Genomic DNA, 24955 nt, shown 5'->3' on the forward strand with positions numbered 1-24955 from the left:
CAAAAGGTTTTAAGTTTGACCACACTAATAAATCCATGGAGTGCTAAACTGATTCTGACTGTGCTGGTGTTTGGAAAATGGATTTTGAACTAAGGTATGAGTAAAACATAACCCGGAGCTTAAACATTCAGCAGTTTCCTTTGTGAAATATCAATTTTGGAAGTTTTTTTATTCTTTGGATTAGATTTAAGCATTCACGAAGTTTCGGATCAGTACTCAGTGAGCTAATCAATCGTTAATATATTAATATTTTTAAAAAGAAAAGAAAAATATTCAATGATCAAGCAGCCCCAAACTGAAAAGTGAAGGAGACTTGTCTACAAACAAGCAGCTGCACACATCTCATCTTCTATATGTGACTCATGCAGTGTTGATGAGGAACTGCAGGAGCTTCTGTCATTGTGTGCAGTTAATTGGTAAACTCTTTATAAAACAGCATGGGATCTCTTAATGACTTAATTAGTCCAACTGATCTATTTAATAATTACTTGCTTCAGTGAGGTGCTGCTCAGTCCAAATTGGCGGCCAATTAGTATTCCTCCAAGTACTGCCGGGAAACAGTTCAATTACATCAAAAGGGGATGTAAAAAAACAGCATGTACTCCCTTTCTGCATGACATCATAGCACAGCTATACAGCGAACACTTGTTAGGACACAAGACTGAATGTGTACTTGTTATATCCCTCTTTTGTTCAAAGAAAACAGTGTCTAAAGCCAAAGATGTTATCTGAACCAAAGTGTAGTTTTACTATGGGTACCTCTACTCCAATACCATAAATGACACAGAATGACTCCAGAAATTAACATAGTACGGTGCAGAAATCTTTAGCCATTTTAACGGGAAAATGTGAAATAGGTGCAGCAATTTATTGAAACGTGCAAGGAAATAAAGTGAGTAAGGAAAGACATTCAGAGACATTCAAAACTCTTCTTTGGATGTTGGCCATCTCTTGTTACATTCTCTGTCAAGATGATCCAACACTGCTTCAATAAAGTTGAGTTCCAGGCTCTGGGGAGGCCAATCCATGACTGATTCAACTAAAGAAATGTGAACAAATTGTGTTTTTGTGGCAGGCTGCTCGTAGCAAAGTGTCTAAAGAAACAATTTAAAAGATAGTTGGTTCTTTGGCAAGTTACTTGTTAAGTGGAGACAATACTGGTTCATCCCTTGAGTTGGGCATCCCTTTTTACACTTGAAGGATTTGTGGCTCAGTGTTGAGTAGCTTGAAGAACAAAGATATTCCTGTGAAAATGGTCAGGTTCAAGGACTGAGGGGTGAGAAAAGCCGAGTTAAAGTCTGCTGATGGGCTTTTACGGAACGGAATGTGCTCAACTCGTGCTGTCCTCAAAATTTCCCGTCCCCAAGACTCACAAAACTAATCCCTGACTTTGTGGGCATTCAGCAGCATCCAGCCTGGCTGCTTTGATGAAGCTCTGAATGAAATTCCACTGCAGCTTAGGTGCATCCAAGCAAATGATCATATTTGGACTACAAAACTTCCCCTTGTGTCAGTTCTTATGTATAGAGGTCAAATGAAGAGCTAGTGAACATTGATAACGCAGCAGACAGGTGGTAAGGGATAATACTATATTGTTTTTATGCAACATCAAGATGCGTGTAAATTTTGCAATAAGATACAATCAGTGTAAAATAGCTGTTATTTAATAACCATGTTTTGCTGAACAACTGTAGTTACAGTTCATAATTATCTGTCTGTGAGTGACAGACAGCAGGCAGCAGTACTGCAGTGTGAAGGCACAACATAACAAGATGACCTGCATGTGAAGAACGACTTTAAACGTTATAAATTTACATCAGCCATCAACTAACTGGCTTTGTCAAATACAGTCCTCACTCACTAAATGAATGAGAATTTGTTTTTACAGCATTTCATCGGTCAGTTTGAGTAAGGCAAAAATATGTAAATAAGTAAACAATGATAACAAATGATAGTGTAAAACAAAGCAGTACACAAACCTTACTGGAAAAAAATGGCGCAAAATGTTACACACACCGTAACACACAATGTGAATGAAGAAAACCAAAGTTCTCTTTGTGGATGAAGCTGACTGATCTATAGCAAACACAAAACAGCCCCATGCTTCACCTTCTAAAATGTGTACACAGTCCTCTGATGGATTATCCACAATTTTCAAAATTACAGATTTCAAAGACTGAAGATATTCGCTACATTGCTCATAGCAGTGGCAGATACTGCCAATAAATGAGCACAAAGTAAAAATTTTAAAATAAATCAGTCTATAAAACCAACAATCCAACCCACTGCGTTTCATCTACAGGGTCTGCATAAGTGCATTTGTTGACTTAATAGTAACAACTTAAGGCTTTCCTTGAGTGTGTAGGGACTATGGAACGTCCTCTTGACAATTAGAGGAAAATACAATAAATCAAATCTTAGGTCAGTGCTGAACAACCACCTTCATCTCATCCACTCACATCATGCCTGCTGGCCATCAGTTCATGTCCACAGCTCCCCAAACTACCCCCCTCTGTTCCCCATGTCAAGGTGTCACTGGATCCTGGTCCATACTACAGCCGAGAGCTTCAATGTCATTGCTGATATCGGTGATCATACGGTCCCATTCATCCCCCTCAGAGGGCTCGTGGCCTTCGTCCGAGGCAACACTGTCACCACTTCCTCCTGCTGCTCCGTTGCCATTGGTGGTGGAATCTGAGGCAGAGCTTGCTGTGCGCTTGTAACGACCAAAGCTGTCAGTGATGATGCCTCGGCCGTCCTTCACACCGATGGTCTCAAGGAAGTTCTCAAAGTGTTGGCTGTCCTTCTCTGGTATGAAGGGCCGCAGGCCTGCAAGAGGAAGAAAAAGCTCTGAATTACTGCACATTTTATTACGTGAAGCATTTAAGTTACTTTAAAACACTGACAGGGACTAGAAAGAGAGACCATATTTCTTTATATTGGCTTCTCTTCATTTGCTCTGTTAAATCCAGAATTGAATTCAAAAATCCTTGAACTTGAATAATTAGGCTCCATCTTAATGACCTCATAGTACAGCCACTGGTATTGTCCCATCAGAGCTCTTGGACTGTGTGCTTACTTGTGGTTCCTAGAGTATTTAAAAGTAGAATGAGAGGCAGAGCCTTCAGTTTTCAGGCCCCTCTTCTGTGGAACCAGCTTGAAATTTGGATTCGGCAGACAGACACAGTCTTTACTTTTAAGCTCAGGCTTAAAACTTTCCCTTTTGCTAAAGCATATAGTTGGGGCTGGATCAGGTGACCCTGAAGCCTCCCTTAGTTATGCTGCAATAGGCGTAGGCTACTGGGGGATTCCCATGATGCAGGGGAGGAGTATTTCTTCTTCAGTCCCTGTTCTCACTCACTATGTATTAATAGACCTCTCTGCATTGAATCATTACTTGTTATTAATATCTGGTTCTCTTCTACAGCATGTTTTTTTTATCCTGTCTTCCTTCTCTCACCCCAACCAGTTGCGACTAATGGCCGCCCCTCCCTGAGCCTGGTTCTGTTGGAGGTTTCTTCCTGTTAAAAGGGAGTTTTTCCATCCCACTATCGCCAAAGTGCTTGCTCATAGGGGGTTGTATGATTGTTGGCTTTACTCTGTTGTATTATTGTAGGGTCTACCTTACAATATAAAGCACCTTGAGGTGACTGTTGTTGTTGTGATTTGATGCTGTCTAAATAAAACTGTATTGAAAATTGAATTGAATACACAAGATCTGTTACACCCGTCTTAGGACGGACACACACACACACACACACACACACACACACACACCTTCAGTCCCACCATGCCCTGAGACCAGTCTATTGGCGTGTATGTCTGAGGTGTTGCTGTAGCCTTACATAAGCGCACCATCTGTGATCTGACTGATCTTGGTGAAAATCTCACCAGAAACAGGTACTAAGATGAGCACTCTAATAAGTGCTTGTTCAATTCATGTAGCAGCTCCCTGTCCTTAGCCAACAAAGCTGCAGGCTGTCCTCCAGGAGTGGAAAGAAAAAAAAGAAAATCCTGATACTTGCAGTCTATGTGAACACAGGTGACTGTTTGATACATGCCCACAGGAGGCAGTCCTTCCATTAAAGATCTCATTTCTTTTTTTTCATGTCACACTTTCCCCTTAAACCTAATAACTGGTTGTGCAACCTCTGGCAACAAGAACTGCAATCAAGCTTTTATGATAACTGGCAAGTCTTTCACATCACTTCAGAATCTTGATCCTTTGCAGAATTGTTTTAATTAAGACAATTAGCCATGGGTTAGCCATTCAGAGGTAGCTTTTCTGGTATGTTCTGCTGCAAAACCCACGTGATCTCCTTCAGGATTTTCTAGTAGAGAGGGTTCCATCGATTACTGCAAGTCATTGAGGTCTTGAAGCAGCAAAGCAGCCCCAGGCCATCACACAACCATGTTTGACTGTTGGTATGACGTAATTTTTACACCAGAGCTATTTTTGTCTATTAAAAATGTTTGATGATCTGAAACATCAAAGTGTGACAAATATGAAAAAAAAAGAAAAAAAAAAGATGAGAAATCAGGAACGGGGATACTTAAAACCACAAAGTACTTTTTTCTTTTTACAAGTATATATGTACGTTCATACCATCAATATTAGAGTACCATAAAAATGTTGTTGCTTGAAGTTGGTATTTTACTTTTTAGGATATTTTCTGTGCTCTTCTCCAAGATGTACCATTTAAAATATTGCTGTAATTAGATCAGTGGATGTAACTACTGTTACATAAACTGTGACTACTATATTAATCGCACAGACACCTAAAAAGAATAACACATAGCAAACTAAGACTTCAGCAAAAGTACAAAAGCTAACTGCTAACACTTTACACTTGATGATATGAAGTTTAAAATAATTGAATCTTCAGTTGTAGTGTGGGCTTACCGAGCAGAAGAAATTTCCTGCTGTCCCCATAAAGTTGTCGCAAATTAATGCAGAACTCATGAATGGAGGCACCGTTACGGTATTCATGGAGCAAAGTAGCAAACTGCTGGATCTCCTGTGATGAGAGCTTTGTCCGCAGCTAGAAAGGGAGGGGGGAAATTAAAAAATAAAAACAAGAATGATTACAGTTTCCTATCAACATAGCTTTCAATATTCTTATTCTCACAAACAGAATTGGACAAAGAAAAGAGTGAAGTGAAAGCCATACTGTGGTCATGTAGTCCTGCAGCAGCTCTGCAGCTGTGGTGCTCAGCTCGCCTTCGCTTGCAGTTTTGGTCTGAGGAGATGCAGGAGTGGAAGCAGATGGAGAGCTTCCTTCTGTAACCAGGAACTGACTGAGAGACCGCAACACACTTAAGTGATGAGCAAAACTTTCACAGATGTGACAAAACTTTGAAAAGAAAAATGGAACTGCACTGTAGCTGGACTGAGCTGTGTACTCACAGTGGGCTGGGTTCCTCTTCAAAAGAGTCTTTAACATCTACTTTGCTCGAAGAGTCATCTTTAAGGTTAACAAAAGGAAATATTAACAGACTAACAATTGATGGAAAATCTTAAATTTCATTAGCTTAAAAAGCTACAAAACAGCACCAACCTACATGTTATAAAAAACATTTTTAAGCTTCTTATCAAGTAAACCAAATATTTAAAAGTCTGTTAATTTTCCCATCACTTTTGTCCATATGGAAAACAATTTTCTGCTTTACCACTGTACTGAGAAAGGTGTCTGGTTGGTGTAGTTGCGCCATCAAAAATGGCTCTGTCTAAGAAGTCGATGGTTGATTCTGTGTAAACAATCTGGAAAACTTGGCTAAGCAAAAGACACAACTCCTCAGCTGCTGCCTAAAAAAAGAAAACGAAAGAATAATACAGTTAGTAAACAGTTTTTATCATGCAAAACACATCAAAACTAAAATGATCTCTTAGAGATTGATGAATGCATCATAAAAAAAAAATTACAGTTTGTAGATTAACATACACTTGTTTCATCTTTTTAAATTACCAGGATTAAAAAAACAAAAAACAAAAAAAAACAAAAAAAAACAGGGTTTTTGCTGGTTCCCATTCAGGTTCAACAGTGCTGCAGGTGGCTCGAAGCCAACACTTCAATTTAGATCTTTAAACCCTGTCTAGCATTTCAAAAGGAGTCTGCAGTTTGCCTCACATGCAAAATGTTACCTTATTATCAACTGCCAGCACAAGCAGACAGCAGACTTCAACAAGCACAGTTCCACTTTCTGACAAGGAGCTCCGAGTTTGAGACTTATTGAGATCAGGACATGAACTGGGACAGGGCGAGCCCCCTGACTCCTGGGCTGAAAACAAACAAACAAAAAAAACAACCCACATTTAAAATGAACATATAGTCAAAACTTTACTTATTCAGTTTTTATGCATGGATTCTGATCCTTAATAGCCATAATACTTTTAGCAAAAGTCAAACCTGAAAAGCTTTGTTTTTACCTGTTTTTATCACTACAAGGTGTAATGAGTCATCCCTGATGTAGGAGACAGCAGCAATATCATGGATGGGCACTCTTAAAATGATGTCTTCTCCATCTCGCCGTACCAGCTTGATGTTGTATGCTGACAAGCTCACGACTGCATCCTGCTCTGATGTCAGCTGGCCTACCAACTGATGTGACTTCTGAAATACCGGGAGAGAAATATTTAAGAAATATGCTTTCATTTGTCACTTTGTGATATACAACTATTCACCACCCAGTTAGCACAAACATCTCATGTTAGATATGCAGACAAGCCTGCTGAAGTTCAAACAGAGCATTAGAATGGGGAAGAAAGGCGATATAAGTGACTAAATGTAACCCGAGTTTTCCAGAAACTGTTGACTTACTGGGATTTTTCCACACAACCATCTTTAGGATTTACAGAGAATGGTCTAAAATCTGGCACTTCTCTGTATGACAAATGCTTTGTTGATGTCAAGTGGAAAATGTTCTGCCTGCTTTGAGTTCTTGGAAGGGAACAGTAACTCAAATAAGCACGTGTTAAAACCACGGTACGCAGAAGAGCATCTTTGAATGCACAACAAACCTTGAAGAAGTTGGGCTACAACAGCAGAGGACCACATTGGATACCACTCATATCAGCTAAGAACGGGAAACTGAGGCTAGAATTCACACACAACATATTGTAACATATTCTACTTAAATGGCCTCCAAAAATCACCAGATCTCAGTCCAATAGAGCACAGAAGATTTGCATTATGCACCAACTGTGTGCTGTCATGTCAAAATGGATCAAAATCTCTGAGGAATGTTTTCAGCACCTTGATGAATCTATGCCTTGAACAATTAAAGTAGTTCAAAAGGCAAAAAGGAGTCCAATCCAATTCTTGCAAGGTGTACTTAATATATTGTCCACTGAGTATATGTGAGTTATGTAGGAATAACTCTTCAACAGTTTTGAAAGAAAAATCAGGAGACGGGGGGAGTAATCGCATTTAAAGATTCCGATAAATCCTCTTACTCAGGTACTTACTCTCGCATTGTCAATTAGCTGCAGGACCTCTGTCCTACTTGATGGGTTCAAGTATCCTGGAACTGATGTCAGCTGCCCCAAGTACTGAAAATGATAGAGGAAAAAAAACACTTCATATTAGAGAAAGTTGCACCAAAATCTAAATTAAAAAAAATAATAATCATTATTTAAAAGCAAAAAAACCCCCAAGAAAAAACCAAAAAAAAAAAAAACCCAAAAAGACCAAACCTGATATAAGTGAACAAAACGACTAGAGCTTCAAAGAAAACATCCTTATCACACTCACTTTGACTTCCTTCTCAATGTAGTCATTGAGCAGGATGTCTGGGTCGATGCGGTGGTCAGGCTGAGAGAGTGAGAAGGTGTGTAGGGCCCTGCGCTCTGTGGCCTTCTCCTGGGCTTTCTTGTCCCTCCCCTTCTCTCCTTTCAGGAAGACTCGCTTGAACGGAGAGATACCAGGCTATTGAATAAAGAAAGAAAGGTGAGTGAAGTAAGAGGACAGCAGTCTGTGTAACAGTAACTTGAACTCGCCTTTTAAGTTTGAGTAAATACAAGTAGTAATTCCCTATAAGACCATATAAGAAAAAAATACATGTGTGACAATCTAACACTTGCAAGTGGAATTACGAGTTCAGTATGAAAAAGGGAAGCTACGTTAAATTTTGTTGACAGTTCTTCTCGCCTGGCCTATAATTTCTGCTGAGCCCATTTCCCCTCACTGTTCTGCTAGTTCCAAAATAAGACACCACAGAATTACAAACCTCAATGTTGTGCAATACGTTATGCTACAATACTAACAAAAGCACATGTAAACAATACGTTTTGTGATTTTGATGACCTTTTTCAGGTTTCCCTAACTGGAGCATGCATTCTCTCTCAAACATCTTTGTTTTTAAGTCTGTTTATTTCACTTCATTCCTTTGTCTGCATATAGGTAGTACAACATTACGCACCAGTGTTGATCTCGTATATGTTTGAAACCCAAAAACAGTTACTTAACATAACATAACTAACTCCGACTTTGGAAAATGTTTCAAAAGCATAAAAAAGATAAAGCGTGTAAAAATAATAATAATAAAATCATACCTCGTTCTCCATGAACCCGCACTTTGGGGATACGCCTATGCAACAAGCTCGCAGCCTGGCCACAAATGCTCAGACACTGCCTAAACTAAAGATCACCTGATGCCTCCACTCACATGCAATGACAGCTGCCAACTGGCGAGAGACACTCAGTATAGCACACGGGGTATAGATGTCAGGGGTGTGTTCCCCACAAAGGAAGGGAAGTGTCTCTGACTTTATACTCAAGCACAAGAACAGGAAGGAGACCAACCACAGCTTCCTGCAATGACACGTGTATTGATGCTTTGAATATTTAGACACTTCTCTGCAGGAAACTTGTCATGTAGTTTTGAGAACTGTTTGGCAGATGCTGAATGCAATTTTAGTAAATGTGATTCAAAGGTACACTTTTACCTCAAAACTAATAACATTTCAATGCGATTGCTTGTTTCTATCACAGTCACAGGACTCTGCAAGACTCTGAAAGCACATTTATACATACTGCTGCTAAACCACAGAATTAGACAACTTTGTCTCTTTCTCCTCAGCTAACCACAGCTATGACATCTGCAACGCTGTTAACAGTGCAGATTTCAGAAGGTGAAAAGTGCAGGCAATCTAAAGACAGATGTTCATTTTTTTAATTAAACAGGCAAATTATAAATAGTAAAAACTTTTCTCTGCAACAATAAAAGCAAATCAAGAGCAGACATTTAGAAGTTTGCAAACACCATCTACAACAGAAGGACTACTTTAGTCATTTGTAGTTCCCAAATTTGTAGCTAGAATTTTTTAAAACAGATTTCTATATCTTTTCTCGTGATCTGAGAAGATAATGTCATTAATTTCATTATATTAGTTTATTGCTTTTGGAGAATTTCAGTGACAGTGACAGTTGTGTTTTTTTCGTCATATGTCCCTGTGACAGCCACACCCTGTGTGAGAGTGTGTGTGTATGTATGGAGGTATGTGAGTGTATGTATGTCTTTGCTAATTGAAGTTAAGCATTTTTGCCATAGTCTCTGGCAGAAATAAGTAATTAAAGGAAAAATCTATTACGGAGTCAGTTACATGCTGGTAAAGGAGGACTTTAAAGAACTGGTTAAGAAGTAGGGTTGGGCAATTGGACGAATATATCGACTATTGACGATAGACTGAGCCCATCAGCGATCGTTTTTACAAGGGCGATTTATTTATTCATTTGCCCATGACTAAGTTTGCTAATAATGATGGAGCTAACAGAAGCAGTCAACAGAAAATAATAATAATAATAGCACTGTTTTAGCAACATGCCTTTTCATCTGCGAGCCTCAGAATGTGCCCAAATGCTTTTTAATGGAGCTGCATTAACACTGACAGCCTTAATTTTTTGGGGGGGAAATTAGTTCGCCCACAACATGTTGTGTTATAAACATGCAAATCAGTCCATGCTACATTGCTCCACCCATCAAAAAGTCTGCGCATGTGCGAATGTCGCCCAACGTCCATTAATGGACTGATGATTGTTGGAAAATTTTTACATATCGCCCAACCCTATTAAGAAGGCTGACCCAAGAAACAACATTCCAGGTAAAATATAATTTTCAGTTTCATATTTGACAATATTGTGCAGGCTCAGATTAAGTTACAAGGCTAGTTATTATTATAGAGATTGAAAATGTGACGTCATTCCGGGGTAAAACCGCAAAGAATTCTGGGAACGAGTGTCAAGCGGTACTAGTGCACGCAGGCTTTCACATGAAAACAGTCACACAGCAATAAAAAGAAACACAAAAAATGGCAAGAAGCTGTTGTATTATTAACTGCAATAGCCGGTTGAATGACAGCCACAGGAAGCCAATGGGTAAAGAGATCGGTTTTTATCGGATTACGTCGTGGAAGAGAAATTGTTCAAGCAGTGTTTCCGAAGTAACAAAGAGCCGACGGATGGCCTGGATTGCAGCCATTCGAAGACCAAATATAATGTTCCAGAACACTCCAGCTCATATGTTAGTCTGCTCCAAGCATTTCCACAAAGGTAAGTCTTCTGTTGTAGTTATTACGTAATTTATCATAACATAATTGTTGATGTAGGTTACAAATAAGTCTTATATTGATTTGAATTGAATTCGTTGCGCTATGCTGCTTTGTTCACTGTGGCTTTGCGGGCTAATGTTTGTTGTGTTTTGTAGGAAAACCAGTCTACAAAATGTTAGAATGCGATCCAGACTGGGCACCCTCTATCAACCGGGGTCATACTGAGTTTAAAGCTACTACCACAGCGAGATTTGATCGGTTAAGAGAGCGTGATATCATTACAGCCACGAAACGTCCTGTATATATGTGCCCAAGGGTTGTACTGAAGCACTCAAGTGATGAATAACTGTTTTCCAGTATGTTGTTTTGCAATGTTTTTTGGGGTTTTTTTGCATTGTTGATTTGTTTTTTTACCGAAGCAGCTAATAAAGCATAATGGAATACAATTTTGCGTCTTTCCTGTAAGATTCTATAATAGAATGAGACAATAATGCCAGTTATAAATAAAGACAATGAATTGAATGAATTACGAAACACTCATTTGATTTCTATTAGATCTGAAAATGCTCGTACCCAACATGCAATGCGCGAAAGTCGCGTGGTCTGTCAATCTCTATAGTTAAGCATTAAGCAGTTATGTTATCTTTTTACTGAAAATCTCCAAGGAACACACTACCTAGGCTACGTTTATGCTTTACCATTGACTTATGCTGTTCGTATTCTTGCACTTTAACGCTGCTGCTGGTGACTTGTGGTAATAACAGTCACACTTTGAAAGGGTTAGTCTGTCATCGGTGACACTTGAAAAGGATGGAAATCCCCTTGATTTTGTTTGCAGCAATAAATAAATGCTGCTACCGGTGAGCTGCAGTCACTGATTCAATGTTATTCAGCATCTTGTTTTCTATATAATCAGAAATATCATCACAAATTTTCTTGAAATATTATAATAATATTTTGATGCCATCTCACCCACTCCCAACTGTGCCACTCAAAAACTCATGTTACAAACCTGGCTTTTTTTTTTATATCTATGCTAAGAAATATCAGCACATAAGAGACAAACTAAATGCAAATTTAAAAGCCATACATTCACTCAGACACACATACGTGTGTGTGTGTGTGTTAATGTATGTTGTTTCTTACGTGCTGATATTTCTTAGCCTTCAGTCACTATAGAACTCGAGCTCCATCACCCACTGCATTATTTAATAGTATGCAACTATTGAAGTACATTAACATTTTATGGCCTTTACTTGTGAAATGTGAGACTATAGTTGACCCCAGTAAATGGCCACAAGCTGATGTGTGTTTTTTATTCATAAAATACATATAAATGAAGAAACTGCATAGTTTCTGTGGGGTGTGACAATAATGAGTATAGATAAGACTTTCACATTTACTTCAAAACAATGCAAGAAAACCTAGACCAGCTGTAAGAGAAGCCAGCATTCTCAATTCACTGAGACCTATTCAGAAACGCGGCCTAAGAATAACAATTAAATCCTACAAATAATCATTCACAGTAAAGTATTCAAGAACATTACCATATACAGTTGTAGGAAAAAGTTCGAGGACCCTTGAGGTTTACTAGAATTTCTGCATGAAATATTCATAAAAGGTGTAATCTTCATCGTGTCCCCTTTAGAATCATAAGGTCCAATCTGACACTTCTGTCAAACTTGACTTATTCTAATATTCTTATTCCCTGACAACTTAAAAATAATGCAAGTATTTCATTTTTAACTTTTCAATTGCACCTTTGGAAAAAAAAAAGTCTCTCCATAAGGATTCTTTAACTTTGCATTAAAAGGTGCCATCTATGAGCCAATAAGAACTTGATGACATGTTGAAACCAGAAAGGAAGCCTCCCTGCTGCTGTGGAGTCGGGGCGGTCTGCCTCTCCCCACCGCAGGGAAAAGGGTAACACCACCTGGGTCTGGGTGCAGTTCCCCCCTCCAGGGGCAAGGGTACCTAGTCCCGGTTCGTAGAGTACGCTTGGGGAGTGTGATCGTGTTTACAGCGTCTCTTTATGTCTGTCTCCACGTTGGTTGAGTGTGGAGTAAGTGCATATGAGAGCATGAGGGTGGGAATGGATGTTTGTGTCTGTGTGTGCCTGTATGTCTGTGTCTATATGTCAGGTTTGGTATCAGACGCCACCTCCCTGGGGACATCTCAGGCCCTCCAAGGTTTGGAGGCCTATCTCCACCCACCACCACTTCCCCTGCCAGTGGCGGACTCCCTCAGACATCGGTGCGTTGGTGGTTCTTTGTGTCTGGGGATGGGCGTCCAGGTACACACCGGCTCACTCCTTGGCGGCCGCTTATCGGGGCCTGGAGCCTGGGGCTCGCTCGGGCCACTTCGGAGGTGGGGTGCCCCCGGCCTCTCGGCCTGGGGCTCGGTCACTCAGGCACAGCTGGCTGCCAGCGGAGCTCACAGGCGCGTCACTGCAACTCTCCCTGGCTTCTGCTCCGTGGCTGCTGAGTGAACCCTCATCTGGGACTCTCCTCAGCTCTTTCTGGGACAGTGGCGCGGCTGCCCCTCTGTTAGTCTTCCTTGGTCTCTTGTGTTCTGGGGGCCTCTGGATGTCTGGAGTTTTGATCTCCTCCATACCTGCTTCATGCCCTGGAGGACGGGGCAGTGGCCCCCCCACACCCTCTAGCAGATCATTACATGAAGGAACCTTTTAAAAAAAAAAAAAACAAGCGCGTCCATGCTCACAGGTGTACACACAGGTGATCACACCCACAAACTACACCCTTTTTGGCTCCTACCTCAAAGCACACTGTGTTCTGTTGATCTTATGTGCTGCACAATAATGTTTAATATTTAGTATTTACTGTCATATTCGTTATGGAAAAGCTGTTTCTCTTTCCCTCTTTCTTTCTCCCCTTCTTTCCTCCAGTCAAGTCTGTCCCGTATTCAGCAAGTGAAAATAAAATAAACAATAAAAGGTGAATCAAATGGACCATTACGGCAAGGCTGGGATGGTCAATTTGGTAAAGTAAATCCGTTGAGCATCTTTCTTCGCCTTTAGACAATAATTCTGATGGCAAAAGAGCCAAACGGGACAGGCAAAAAAATAAAAATAAAAAGAAACCAGAAAGGAAACGAAATGAGTCTGGTGCTCAGTTGGCTAGCATGAGGGTATTGAAATGTGCCATTTTTTTTTTTTTTTTTACAATTTGTATTCAATCATTCATTCATTTATTGAAAAGATGCCACTCTTTTAAGCATCGTCTTGTCACAGAATGCATTACATTTGATTTAATCATACTTGTGGAGACAGTTACATTACTAATTGTATATTTTAAAACTAATTATAATTATGGTTTTAAATGGTTAACTTAATTATAAGTTAACCATTTATAATTACTTGAAAATCTGATTTCACATTTTGTAAAACGAACCTAATGTTTCCAAAGAAAAATACGTTTGTAGAATTAAAAGGTTTATCTGCATTTCACTTGTTCAAAAGCTATACACTTGACAGGGTTCAAGACTATAGATTTAAAAGACATATAGGGTGTGTGTCATAATCATATGGGAGTAAGACTTATTCCACATGTAATTTTTGCGATGTGGACTGCAAAAACCTGAAAACATAATATCTCAAAACTGGTCAGAATCCATAAAAAAAACGTATAATTCTAAGGGGATGAAACAGCAGTTCATCCAATCAGGGATGACAGAAACTCAAAACAATGCATATTCACACTATAATGTTCCTCTAAGGGACATACCGGTAATTTTTAACCAAGACTTTGCTTGCAGAATACCTGCCTTAATGCCTCACTATCTGACAAATATACTAACAAGGAGGATCCATTAATGAATCAGTCAGAAGAATAATAGCAACACTTTATCGATTTAGGCAACTGAGCTTTTCCATAAAATAAATCTCAGCCAAATGTAATCCACAGTCAGCACCAAGTGGTACAAACAGGAACTGCACAACTCATGTTTAAATTTTTAAACCCTAGTAACATTGCACCACATGGTAAATAGGTGATCAGCTGTTTGAACACTGTCCACTCATAATGCAGATTTGCAATGAGAAGTAAAAGGAACTTCCACATAATGAAAATCCAAAATTGTGGTTAAAAAGCATCCTACTGGAGTCTGGACAATCATTAGTGATCAGATATTTTGGGTGTAAGGTTCAGTGGAAATTATGTCTTATCGGGCTATGTGCACATTCTGGTATGTTATCATTGCTGGAAAACCATGTCCTTGAGAAAACAAACCATCTAGGTCAACACTGGATTTCTTCCCAAATTTCCCCTTGCATCAAGAGGAAGCTGAATTAGATAGGAAGATGCATTAGTGTCCCTTTCGTGGAAAAAACGGCTGAATGACTAACACAATCATAACAAAGCGTCAGACATCTCAGTTTTCATTATACTTCTTTTTCATGTCCTGCCATCCCGTTTCTTCCTGTTCCAGCCAACAGAACAGGAGCAAAAGCCCTCCCTGTGTCTGCTCTAATGAACAGGATAAAAGGAGTGTCTCCCAAACAACTATCTTCTGCGTGTGTTTACTGTAACGACCTGCCTCCATATCAAACGGGAGCATGTACTGTATCAGTGTATCACTGTGTGAGGGCAGGTTTGTTGGCACGACCAAGTGGTGCTTCTTCCTTTTAGAATGACTGACACTGATAACAGCTGCCTTTGACAGCAGACCCATGCCTGCCATATCAACGAGCTATTGCTTTGGGAAACTCGGTTGTGCTTTCGTTAGCTTTTTGGTGAACAATATCACTGAGGTATACCAGCATCAAGCTCGCTGTTTAAAGCCCAATATCCAATAATATATTCGCCTAATTGTTAATACACCATATTTTCCATAGCGAACATCCACTACATTTAAGCGCACGAAAATATAAAGCGAACAAATCCTTTACAACTTCCCAAACTTTACTTGTTTCTTACTATAATCCTTTCGGTACGTTGCACATTCTATTCTTTTATAAGTGACGCCGGCTGATTGGAAGCACAGTCTATCAGTCCGAGTCGTATTGGGATTGATTCCCGGGTCCGCTGGCCAGCTAACGTAAGATAAACTTTACTTGATAGTTTGCTACTTATCTTAGCCAGTTACCAGCTCAGCTAGCTTAGGTAATAAGGTAGCAGGTAGTCAACCTGCTATAAAAGTGCGCAAATTGTCCAACTTACCTTTTTTACTTTTTTCACATCATCCTCCATTTCTATGGGAAGAATTTCATCTTCATATTCACTTCAGCTTATAGACGCAGGTGAGACGTGAAGGTTTTAGCCAAGCACTCATCTAAGACCAGTTAGCTTGCTAGCCTAGCTTAGCCAAGCCTAGCATTGGCAAAGTGATGCCCGATTTTGAGCTGATACCAAAACGCCATGCTAATTCTTGTGTAACTCTTCAACCATTAGAAAAAATCCCGGTGCTCCACCATTGTGGAAAAAATGAAGCCGATTCCGTACAGTTTAAACAGTCAAAGAAATAGTTTGTGAAGAAGACAAACTCCAACAAAACAGTCAAAACTTTTCAACCGTGCCGCCATTTTGGGCGTTTAACTGTAATCCAGGCCCAGCATGCCTTGCTTTGCTTTGCACAAACCAAAACAGGGCAGCTGTTGTGCTTTACAGCTGTCAATGCTGCCGGCTGATGGGAGAAACCAACTTCATGAACGGAGTAATTTGCTATTAACTGCAGTGAAAAATGAATTATGGAAACATGATCTCAGCTCAGCTTAGAGGGTGTTTGCGTTTTATATAACTGGTAGGTTTCTTCATTGTTTTAATGCTTTACGTTTACTGCTTCATATAGTACTCCTCTTTGCCCGGGATTTATTAAATTATTTAAAATCGAGTTTGAGCCTTCTTTGTCAAAAACAAATCTCACTGGATTTTTAAACAATAGCCCACTGACGTGAAGTCATCAGAGATTAGATTGACTAACAGCTGATGACTCTGAGAGCTTTTAGTTATCCGAAAATGAGAGTGCGGACATGGGGTGGAGGTGAGTGTCAGGGGTGATTTGTCACGCAGCCTTAAGACCAGCTATGATGCATCGTTTACAGAGGCAGAGGTGTAGGTTGCAAAGTTAAAGATGCTAAAGTTTTTGCTGTGAGTGATGAGGAGGAGCAGGATTAGAAAGGATTGTAACAGAGGGACAGCTCAATGGTGGTACTTAGGCTCTGTTTTCCCAAACACGTGAATAAAGCAGGTGATGGCTATTCTTTGCTGTATGTTATTTCACACTATGAGGAACTGGTCATCAGTGATTTGTTTCTCTAATTAAATTTTCAGCTGTTTCTTCTCTTTGACCCTCACTGTGCAGAATTATGTATGTATTAAGAGTGTTAAACAATTGTAAATCAAACATTTCTGTGTGCACAGAGTTAAACCTGCGCATGAGCTATGACTTCATGCTACAGGCAACTTACGCAAGTGTCTGTGAATGGGCTGTCATTCATGTAGGAAACGTCTTGACTCCAGTAGTTTAATATTTACATATTGATCGATTTTGGGGTTTTTAAAATGAAACATTTAAAAATTACTGAATTTATTTAGAAACCTAGAGGATTTAGAGAGTTTCTGTGAAGAGGAGTGGGCCAGAATTCCCCCTGAGTGACCAGCTATACAAGAAATGTCTTACCGCCATCCTTCCCAAAAAGGGTTTCCCCACCAAGTAAGCCATGTTTTGCTTAGCTCCTTAAGGGAAACTCAAGGTTGATGTGATTTTGCACAATATAAATAAAATGGAATTGAATTGCTTGGGGATCAAATACTTATTTAACTCAATAACATACAAATCAATTTTTAACTTTTTTGTAATGTGTTTTTTTTTTTTCTGGAGTGTTAGTTGATATTTTGTGTATCTCCTTAAAAATTAGAGACTGTTCACTCATTTATAAGTGAGCTAACTTACAAATTCCACTTCCGCTCCCTCTCTCTATTTTTTTTACCAGTTGTCTTTAGCAGTCTATGTTCAAATATGAAAATACACTTACTTAATTCAGTTGCAGTGGATCTGCAAAACTATTGCATTTTGTCTTGTATTCTGGAGAGCCAATGTGTATGTGTGTGCATGTGTGTGCAGGGTTTAAACAAGCTCAACTAAAGGATGTACATTTCTATTGTGAAGCATTTCTCGAACATACAGTTGTGCTTACTTTTACTTACTAATCCCAACCTATATGGGTCACATTCAGAAACAGCTTTTCCCTTCTTACCCCAGCTGGTAAAAAAGTCCGACTGCAGTCACAGTCATCTGACAAAAATGTGAGACATGCATGTGAAGACATTACAGATATATAGTGCACTTTCAAATACTATATTTATTTTTCTCTTCTGGGATGAACAGTCTGATATATGAATCTACAGTAAGGCTTAACATTACATTTTCAGCATAATATTTCTCTTTTCATCTAAAAACCAAAACATACAAAAAAAACTTTAGCACCATATGTTATTAATAATATTCATATTGTTCCCAAAAATAGGGCGTAGGTACAATACTGGACATCAGTTTTGCTTCTTTTGTTTTTTTTTAAAGAATGGGGATTCCATGAAACAATTTACTTACATTTTATATTTAACAACAACAAAGAAATCATTCCTTATATGTACTCAATCACAACATGGGTCGTACGGGTCCACTTTCATAAACATGCTACATTTGTAGCAATTTTTGAGTACTAACATTGTGCCAACTTTTGGAATACCCCGGATATACCATATAGCCTACGGAGTATCCTGATAGATTTGTGAAATACACCAACAAGCTAACACAACCTATAAATTGATTGAATATAAACAAAGCAATATTTCCCAACACCTTTGATAACGATTCCAAAAAATCAGCAGCAATTAATATGACAACCATAGTCGCTTCGTTGGAATATCAAATCCATTTTCAAACAAAATATTACAGCCAATTCTACAATAACAACAAAATTAGATACACACAGATTAAGGACATATAGATGACAGGAATTTACAACACAGCAATCACGTTCTATATATATATATATTTTACCCAAATTCCATTAGCAGAAGTACATTTGTGCTCCTGTGTATTTGCTAAAAAGATGCATTTTGTCATCTGCCATTTTCATTCTGTCCGAAAAGAAAAAATCCTAGTGCAGACTGAATTATAGTAAAACAAAAACGTACCGTATGCGGAACCCAGTAGAATAAATCTTATATGAGCAGTAGAGTAACTATTGGGTTTTTTTGTTTTTTTTTTGTGCAGACTGGGAAATCAAAATGGCACCACTGAGAGCTGAGTTCTGCTGTAAACTGTGTGGATTTGAGGTGCTGGCTGTAGAGCATTTTGAGACTGCACGTTTGTGGTATGCAGGATCTCTCAGTCAACTGGAAGGCTAAAGCCAAAGAGTGGACTCTTAGTCCACAGCGGTAGCACCTTTTTAAATGTATTTATTCAGCACCAGGTTATGAACAAAAACGTAAAGAAGGAATAAAAGTTAAAAAAAAAAAAAAAAAAGAAAACAAAAATGCACCGTTTTTTAACATCTGAACATTCTGCCCCTGTGGTCAAACGGATGGTCATGACACAAAGGTATAGACTCGAACCAGGTCAAACACTACAATGGCCTGTTGCTACACATTAATGCAAAAATCAGAGGGTTTCTTGTGCAGTCGAGAGCACTTGCATGCTAAATGCTGAGGGTCACCTCACGATGAGTCATAAAGGCATGCTGGGAGGTGGTAGAAAATCCAGAAAATGAGGTTATTCAAAAGAGAAGCAGTGATTGGGCCTGTTTCGTGATCATTCCACAGTAAGAAGACGTAACAACTGATTTTTTGCGCTTTTTGTCGTCAGTTTCTTCCATGTTGTATTCTAAACGCAGGCATTTTTGTTTTGGCTAGAGGACGTATTGTTCACACAAGACACAGAAAACGACACAGAAAGTTTACGCCTTAGCACTACAAATCATTCATAACTGCAAGACAGAAGAAGATGTAAAGGCATAGACGAAAGTACAAAAACAATCATTGGCCAAATCTTTCGGTAACTTGGCTGGTTATCTGCAACCGTGACTCTCCATCAAACACTTCAGAACTAACGCTTTTAAACGGACTATTAACTGTTATATTGTTACTCGCCGAATCAGCTGGGGTTGGCGTCATACTCAAAAAGATGAGGAACCCTGGGTTCAAGTACAGAAGATGTTCAGTATTGCCGTACTTTTTCTCCTATGTCTTTGACATAACCAATTACTGGGTTTCACACAATACCCATCACTTGATTCTGTCACACAGTAAAGTCCAGATGTAACACCATAATGAGGAAACAGCGCAGTCCTCGAGATGACATCTTAGATGAAACTGTAAGACTAAATAGCACTGTCAACGGAGGTGTTAGCTCACAGAATTGAGAACCTGGCTTGATCTGGTTTAGGGTGGGAAAGGGGTCACAGACAGGAAGAATATTATTTGGTGTTATCATCTTGGTGGGTGTGCTGGCACATGAAACAAGTAAAGAAAGACATTGGCATTTGTTTGCGGACCTGGCTGCCATGGCTGGTTCGAAGCACCCAAAGTAACAAGGCACAACAAGGACTGAGAAGAGCAAGCTTTGCTGTTCAAATCCTCTTGCTGTGTTTTGTGGCTCTCGGACGATGTGGTGTTTGGAAGGTAACCTAACAGAAACTGTCCTGTGCGAGGGATTTCTCTGTGACCTTGTTTATGGTATAAAGTGTGGCAGCCTGAATGCTACACGAACTAGTATACTTCCTACTCCCGCTTAAACCTGTGTGTAGCTTAGCTCTTGAAACCCGTGTATAATTTAAAGAACACAAGAAAAATACATAAAACGTAAAATCCGCTTATTATCTGGCTTCTAGCTAATCATTGTTACTAGTTACAGATTGCGAGAAAGTGGTGATTGCTCTGTAGAAATATTTAAAATATACTGCATGTTCTATAAAAATCCAGAATTGTACATATAGACTCTTTGTAATTACTTTAACTGTCATTACTAGGGATGCACCAACGTAATGAACACTGGTATCAGTAGCAACTAATATCAATATCGGCATATCTGCAAAAAGAATTATCTTTACCAGTTGGAGTGGTCAATATTCACCTGTTCTGTGATGACTAAGTGAAAATAAATTGTAAGTATAGATATCTTTGACTCTCTGGCGTAAAAGTGATAATAAATAACAACAACATGGAAAACATTGGTATCGGCATTAACGATCAGTGCATCCCTAGCCATTATTATGCTTATTTTAATGACACGGTTACGCAGGCGTAAATATTCTGCGTCACGTGTCAAGCACCACTAAATGAAATGCAGCCCAGTTGTACATAATCTTGTTTTTGAATCTATACAATACTGTCATTCCACACACAACCACACATGCACACAAAAATGAATGAGTCACAGTGTATTTGCACCTGATTTGGACATGTGTCCACTTCTGGAAAAGGTCAGCAGTGTTTAGAAAGGATGCACTATATGCCAGGCAGCCAACTACCACAAAAAACTGCCCCTACGCCCGTTAATCACAATGAATAATCATTCCCATGAAGGAAATGAATAAATAAAAATGTGCAAACCATAATTTAGTGGTACAGTCCCAGCCGAGGAGTCGTCTAGGATGCAGTATGTTAAGGAAAAAAAATGGAGACCCTTGAGGACATGCCTGGAGATGAGAACTGCATTGAGACACCCCTGAGTCAGCTGGTTCAGTGGTCTTGTTTTTTTGGTCCTGAGGAACCCCTGTATTGGCTGTTTTAAGTGTTTTTTTAATTGTTTTTTAGATTTTTTTTTAGTTTAACAATACTTATTATTCATTATTTACTTATTAATGAACTATTAACATGGCTGTTCATTCACTACAACATAGAGGAACTATACTCTGGCTACTGTGGTAAACAGTGAACAAGTTGGTTATTTGCATACACATGTATATCTATACATATGGTGTGTCGGATGTTTGCTCCAGCCTAGCTGACCCAACAGCTCTCAATTACTCAGGGCTGAACATCGCTTTTACGCTGAAGGGTAGCAGACCCTGGATGTTGAAGCTCTTGGTCATGGCAGTGTACCTCATTGCATGTTCTCATGTCAGGATCTCAGTTTGTTTCAGCCTCAACTACGCTGTTCAGTTACCAGAGAGTGTGAGAGTGTTTTCACGGGAGCGCACCAAGGCCCAGCACCGCAGAGACGGGGAAGAGGGCGAAGCAGCAACCGAGGATGGAGCCGAACAATCGGCAGGAGAACAGAATCGTGGGAAAGGCCTGAGGACACACACATGCACCCAGAACCGTTCAAGCATACTTGATAACACTTCAGCACACGCCGGGCCAAACATTCACCTTTTCACACGATCATTCAAGGAATCATATGTAACTTCAATCAGGCCCTTTGCCACGATCTGCCCTCGTGTTCTTTTCCAACCCTGGCAAAAACCCTCTTTCACCTTTAGCCCTGAGTCACATGGTGTCTGCCTTTTACAGTACGATGTTAGCAGGCACGTGAGGCCACAGCAAAGCAGAAAGCCAGTGAGCCAGGGGGAAAAGGAATCTCTGTGTTGCGTAGAGCTCTTGGGCATCCCTTGTTGGGTGCATTTGTACTAATGCCTCATACTAAAGTCATGCCAAACACTACAATGTAAAAAACACACATTATATACGTATTCAGATGAGTCATCGAGTAAATAGATACAATTGAAGTATGAAAAGCATTCTTTTTTTTTTTCTCATGAATTGTAGCCCTCTCTAGAAATGTTAGTCGAGCTCCTTTGACTTCGAAGGATCACTGCGTTCACTTCTTCGAGTGAATTCAGTGTCTTCCCTTGGGTATCGGTTTTGGAGAGCTCCTGCAGATTCAGCAGGAGATGTATTTAAGTGTATAATTGCTGTACAGCAGGCCTTTAGATGGCACACGTTTCGCACAGACTCATTCAACTGGTTCAAGGGGGGAGGGCAGAATAAATTGGAAAGACAGTACTGTAAGATACGATTTGGCTTTGTTTCAACTGCGATATAGCAGGTGTCAGCACAGTTTCCCTGTACACCCATATAAGAGCATCATCTCTTTTAGGGCACACTGATGTTGAGGAGAATATACCTTTAAACATGGCGATGTTAAAAAAGTGTGTGTGGCAAAATATAAAGCTATGTCAGTAACTATCAATGTGGACACAAATATGCACTGAAGTATAATAGCACAGAAATATCTTCTCAGACCTCTTTTTTCCCCCCAATAACCTATTACAGGGCTTTGCAGCCAATAAGTGTGTATTACCTAAACCATTTTTTTTTAAATATAAAAACAACATAGGGAGGTTGAAAAAGGATTCAAAAGGGAATGGTGGAGGATTCCTTGAAGGCTGTCTCTGCACTTTGCTCCTTCAGTCTTTGTTAAACACCTCTAATCTTTTTTGTGTTTGGAATGTTTTTCATATGATTTTCTACTTCCTCACAAATTTAGAAAACGTTGTGCTCATTTCTACTACAGTCCCTTCATTGTGTTTTGTTATCTCAAGTGCTGTCACAACCATATGGGGAAAAAAATACAATTATAAGTTAAGGCATGCTGTTGGAGCTTGCCTCCACTGGAGGGCAGTCTGTACTATAAAAATGGATTGTGTGGGTAAAACTGATTGAAGGTCAGTGTGCTTTTTTTTTTCTTCCACGCAGGCTGTAGTTTTGATTTGAAATTTGTAACAAAAGTGGCATAGCTGGGACGCTCTTGTGCCATATAAGCTTGCTGAAGGGAGATATATTCAGAACTGTGTCTTTTGGAAAAATTTGTGATTGTGTGCATTGTTAGAATTTACAGAATCATTAAAGGAATTTTAGGCTGAGGACTTCGTAAACATTATCATATAGTTCAATGAGTTACATAAAGAATGGTGGTAAATGTGGGCATATGCAAAGACCTGCCCCCTCTCCTCCATCATTCCCAGCAGGCTTTGCGCAAGTCCCGGGGACATACAGTATGCCCTTCACAAGTATTCACAGGTTCAATCACCAATACAGTATAATGCATTAAACACATTTCATAATGAAACATTCATATGTTATCTACACTCTCATACATAATCCCCCTCTATCAGTGCAGAGGGATTTGTTTATATCACATAACATATTTTAGGTTCATAATTTTCTCTCTGTACTGTATGTTTATTTCCAAAAATAAATCATGACTGTGTGTTTAGACTGTCTTAACAGATTTCCGGTTGACAAAACACACATCTCCTGCAGGAAATTGAGTGACCACAGATGAGAGAAGGAAAGAGTCGAAATGCGGGATGGAAAGAGATCATATCTGGAGAGAAGGAAAGGGGAGAAGTGAAAGAAAATAAGAGCATGTTTATCATATTGTGGATGAGGGGATGACAGAGCTGTGGGAGAAGCCTTCAGAGGGAGGATTCATACTGCAGGAGTTCATAAAGAAGTGGACCGTCCCTGTACCTGATGCCCACCGCATTAGGGCTGACATACTGAAGCACATTTATGGTCCTGCGCAGGCGCCGATCCACAAAGTGCGCATCCCAGGCTGGGTAACGTTTTCTGGGCATGTCTATCTTGATGAGTGGACCCTCAGGTCGGATGGGCCTACCAGCTGCATCCACAGGCTCTGTGGACCTCACCTGGAAAACTGGAAGGCAGGTGTCTGTGGCTGTTTCGTCTGAGTCCACATGTTCCCCTGCCAGACCCCGTGTTGGAGTGGCCTGGGAGCCACGGGGCCCTGGTGTGGGAGCCATTGGCTCAGCTTCAGGGGGTAACGGAAGGCCCCACAACAGCTCAGCACAGCAGGAGCTGGCCAGCACCCTCAGTCGGGGGCCCATGGGGTGTAGGACCCCGTAGTAGAGAACCATACAGGCCACACCTGAGGCAAAGCACAGGAAGACGCCGCAGAGGGCAAAAGAGGCATAGGCGTCAGTGGTGGCTGGGTCGCGATACGCATACCAAAGGGAGCTGAGGATGGCATTTTCTAACAGTACTACTGTGTAATAGGCCACCATTCTGTACCGTGTCCGGCCCTCTCGTACATTGAACCAACAGAAGACATAGACCACGGCCACCACCATGTTGAACAGTACCTCCTCCCACTTGGACATGCAGAAATCAGTGCCGCCATGGATGACCCAGAAAGCCATGGCACACCAATGGAGCACCACAAAAATGCCAAAGTAGATGTGGAAAACAGAGGCAAAGAGGGCAAAGGAGAGCACCCGTGAAGAGATGGTAAAAAGGCGCCAGAACAGATGCACCAGGGCACCTCTGTAACTCATGCTCTTCTTGTCGTCACGTGAATCACGCAGAAGCTTGTGGTAAGAGGCTAGCACCCATGCCAGGGACAGGAGGGAGGACACGGCAGAAAGACCTAGAGAAAATGAAAGGAGAGAGGAAACAAAAGCAGAGGAAAGCTAAGAATTAAAAA

At 40.1% G+C, this 24955-nt stretch overlaps 2 protein-coding genes across 3 annotated transcripts in view; both read right to left on the reverse strand.

The window, feature by feature from the left end:
- Nucleotides 1–854: 854 nt before the first annotated feature.
- ccm2 (CCM2 scaffold protein) lies at nucleotides 855–16169 on the reverse strand. Of its 2 annotated transcripts, none has more exons than XM_082504380.1 (10): nucleotides 15724–16169; nucleotides 7752–7925; nucleotides 7466–7549; nucleotides 6428–6611; nucleotides 6143–6279; nucleotides 5671–5806; nucleotides 5408–5465; nucleotides 5172–5298; nucleotides 4904–5042; nucleotides 855–2829 (listed from the first exon to the last, which is right to left on the reverse strand). In XM_082504380.1, exons 1-10 carry the CDS (start codon nucleotides 15751–15753, stop codon nucleotides 2525–2527), a joined length of 1374 nt encoding a protein of 457 aa, XP_082360506.1. In that variant the 5' UTR covers nucleotides 15754–16169; the 3' UTR covers nucleotides 855–2524. The 2 variants fall into 2 exon arrangements, with proteins under 2 accessions (XP_082360506.1, XP_082360507.1); XM_082504381.1 differs by lacking the exon at nucleotides 15724–16169 and adding an exon at nucleotides 8552–11582.
- Nucleotides 16170–17846: 1677 nt separating this feature from the next.
- The window catches only part of xkr6b (XK, Kell blood group complex subunit-related family, member 6b), a 76551-nt gene continuing 69442 nt past the window's right edge, over nucleotides 17847–24955 (reverse strand). Inside the window, exon 3 of the mRNA XM_082504697.1 lies at nucleotides 17847–24898. Coding sequence (XP_082360823.1) covers nucleotides 23928–24898 — 971 coding nt within the window. The 3' untranslated portion in view covers nucleotides 17847–23927. The remainder of the gene's footprint in view (nucleotides 24899–24955) is intronic.

Source organism: Aulonocara stuartgranti, assembly GCF_965226115.1.
Source record: "Aulonocara stuartgranti genome assembly, chromosome: 15".
Classification (NCBI taxonomy): domain Eukaryota; kingdom Metazoa; phylum Chordata; class Actinopteri; order Cichliformes; family Cichlidae; genus Aulonocara; species Aulonocara stuartgranti.

Excerpts from the sequence above, each read along its gene's own strand:
- ccm2 (XM_082504380.1), bottom strand. The coding sequence starts at position 15,753 with ATGGAGGATGATGTGAAAAAAGTAAAAAAG. Across the intron at positions 5,807-6,142 it reads TGCTGGCAGTTGATAATAAG|GCAGCAGCTGAGGAGTTGTG; the intron begins GTAACATTTTGC and ends TTCTTTTTTTAG. Across the intron at positions 5,043-5,171 it reads TGCAGGACTACATGACCACA|CTGCGGACAAAGCTCTCATC; the intron begins GTATGGCTTTCA and ends CTCCCTTTCTAG.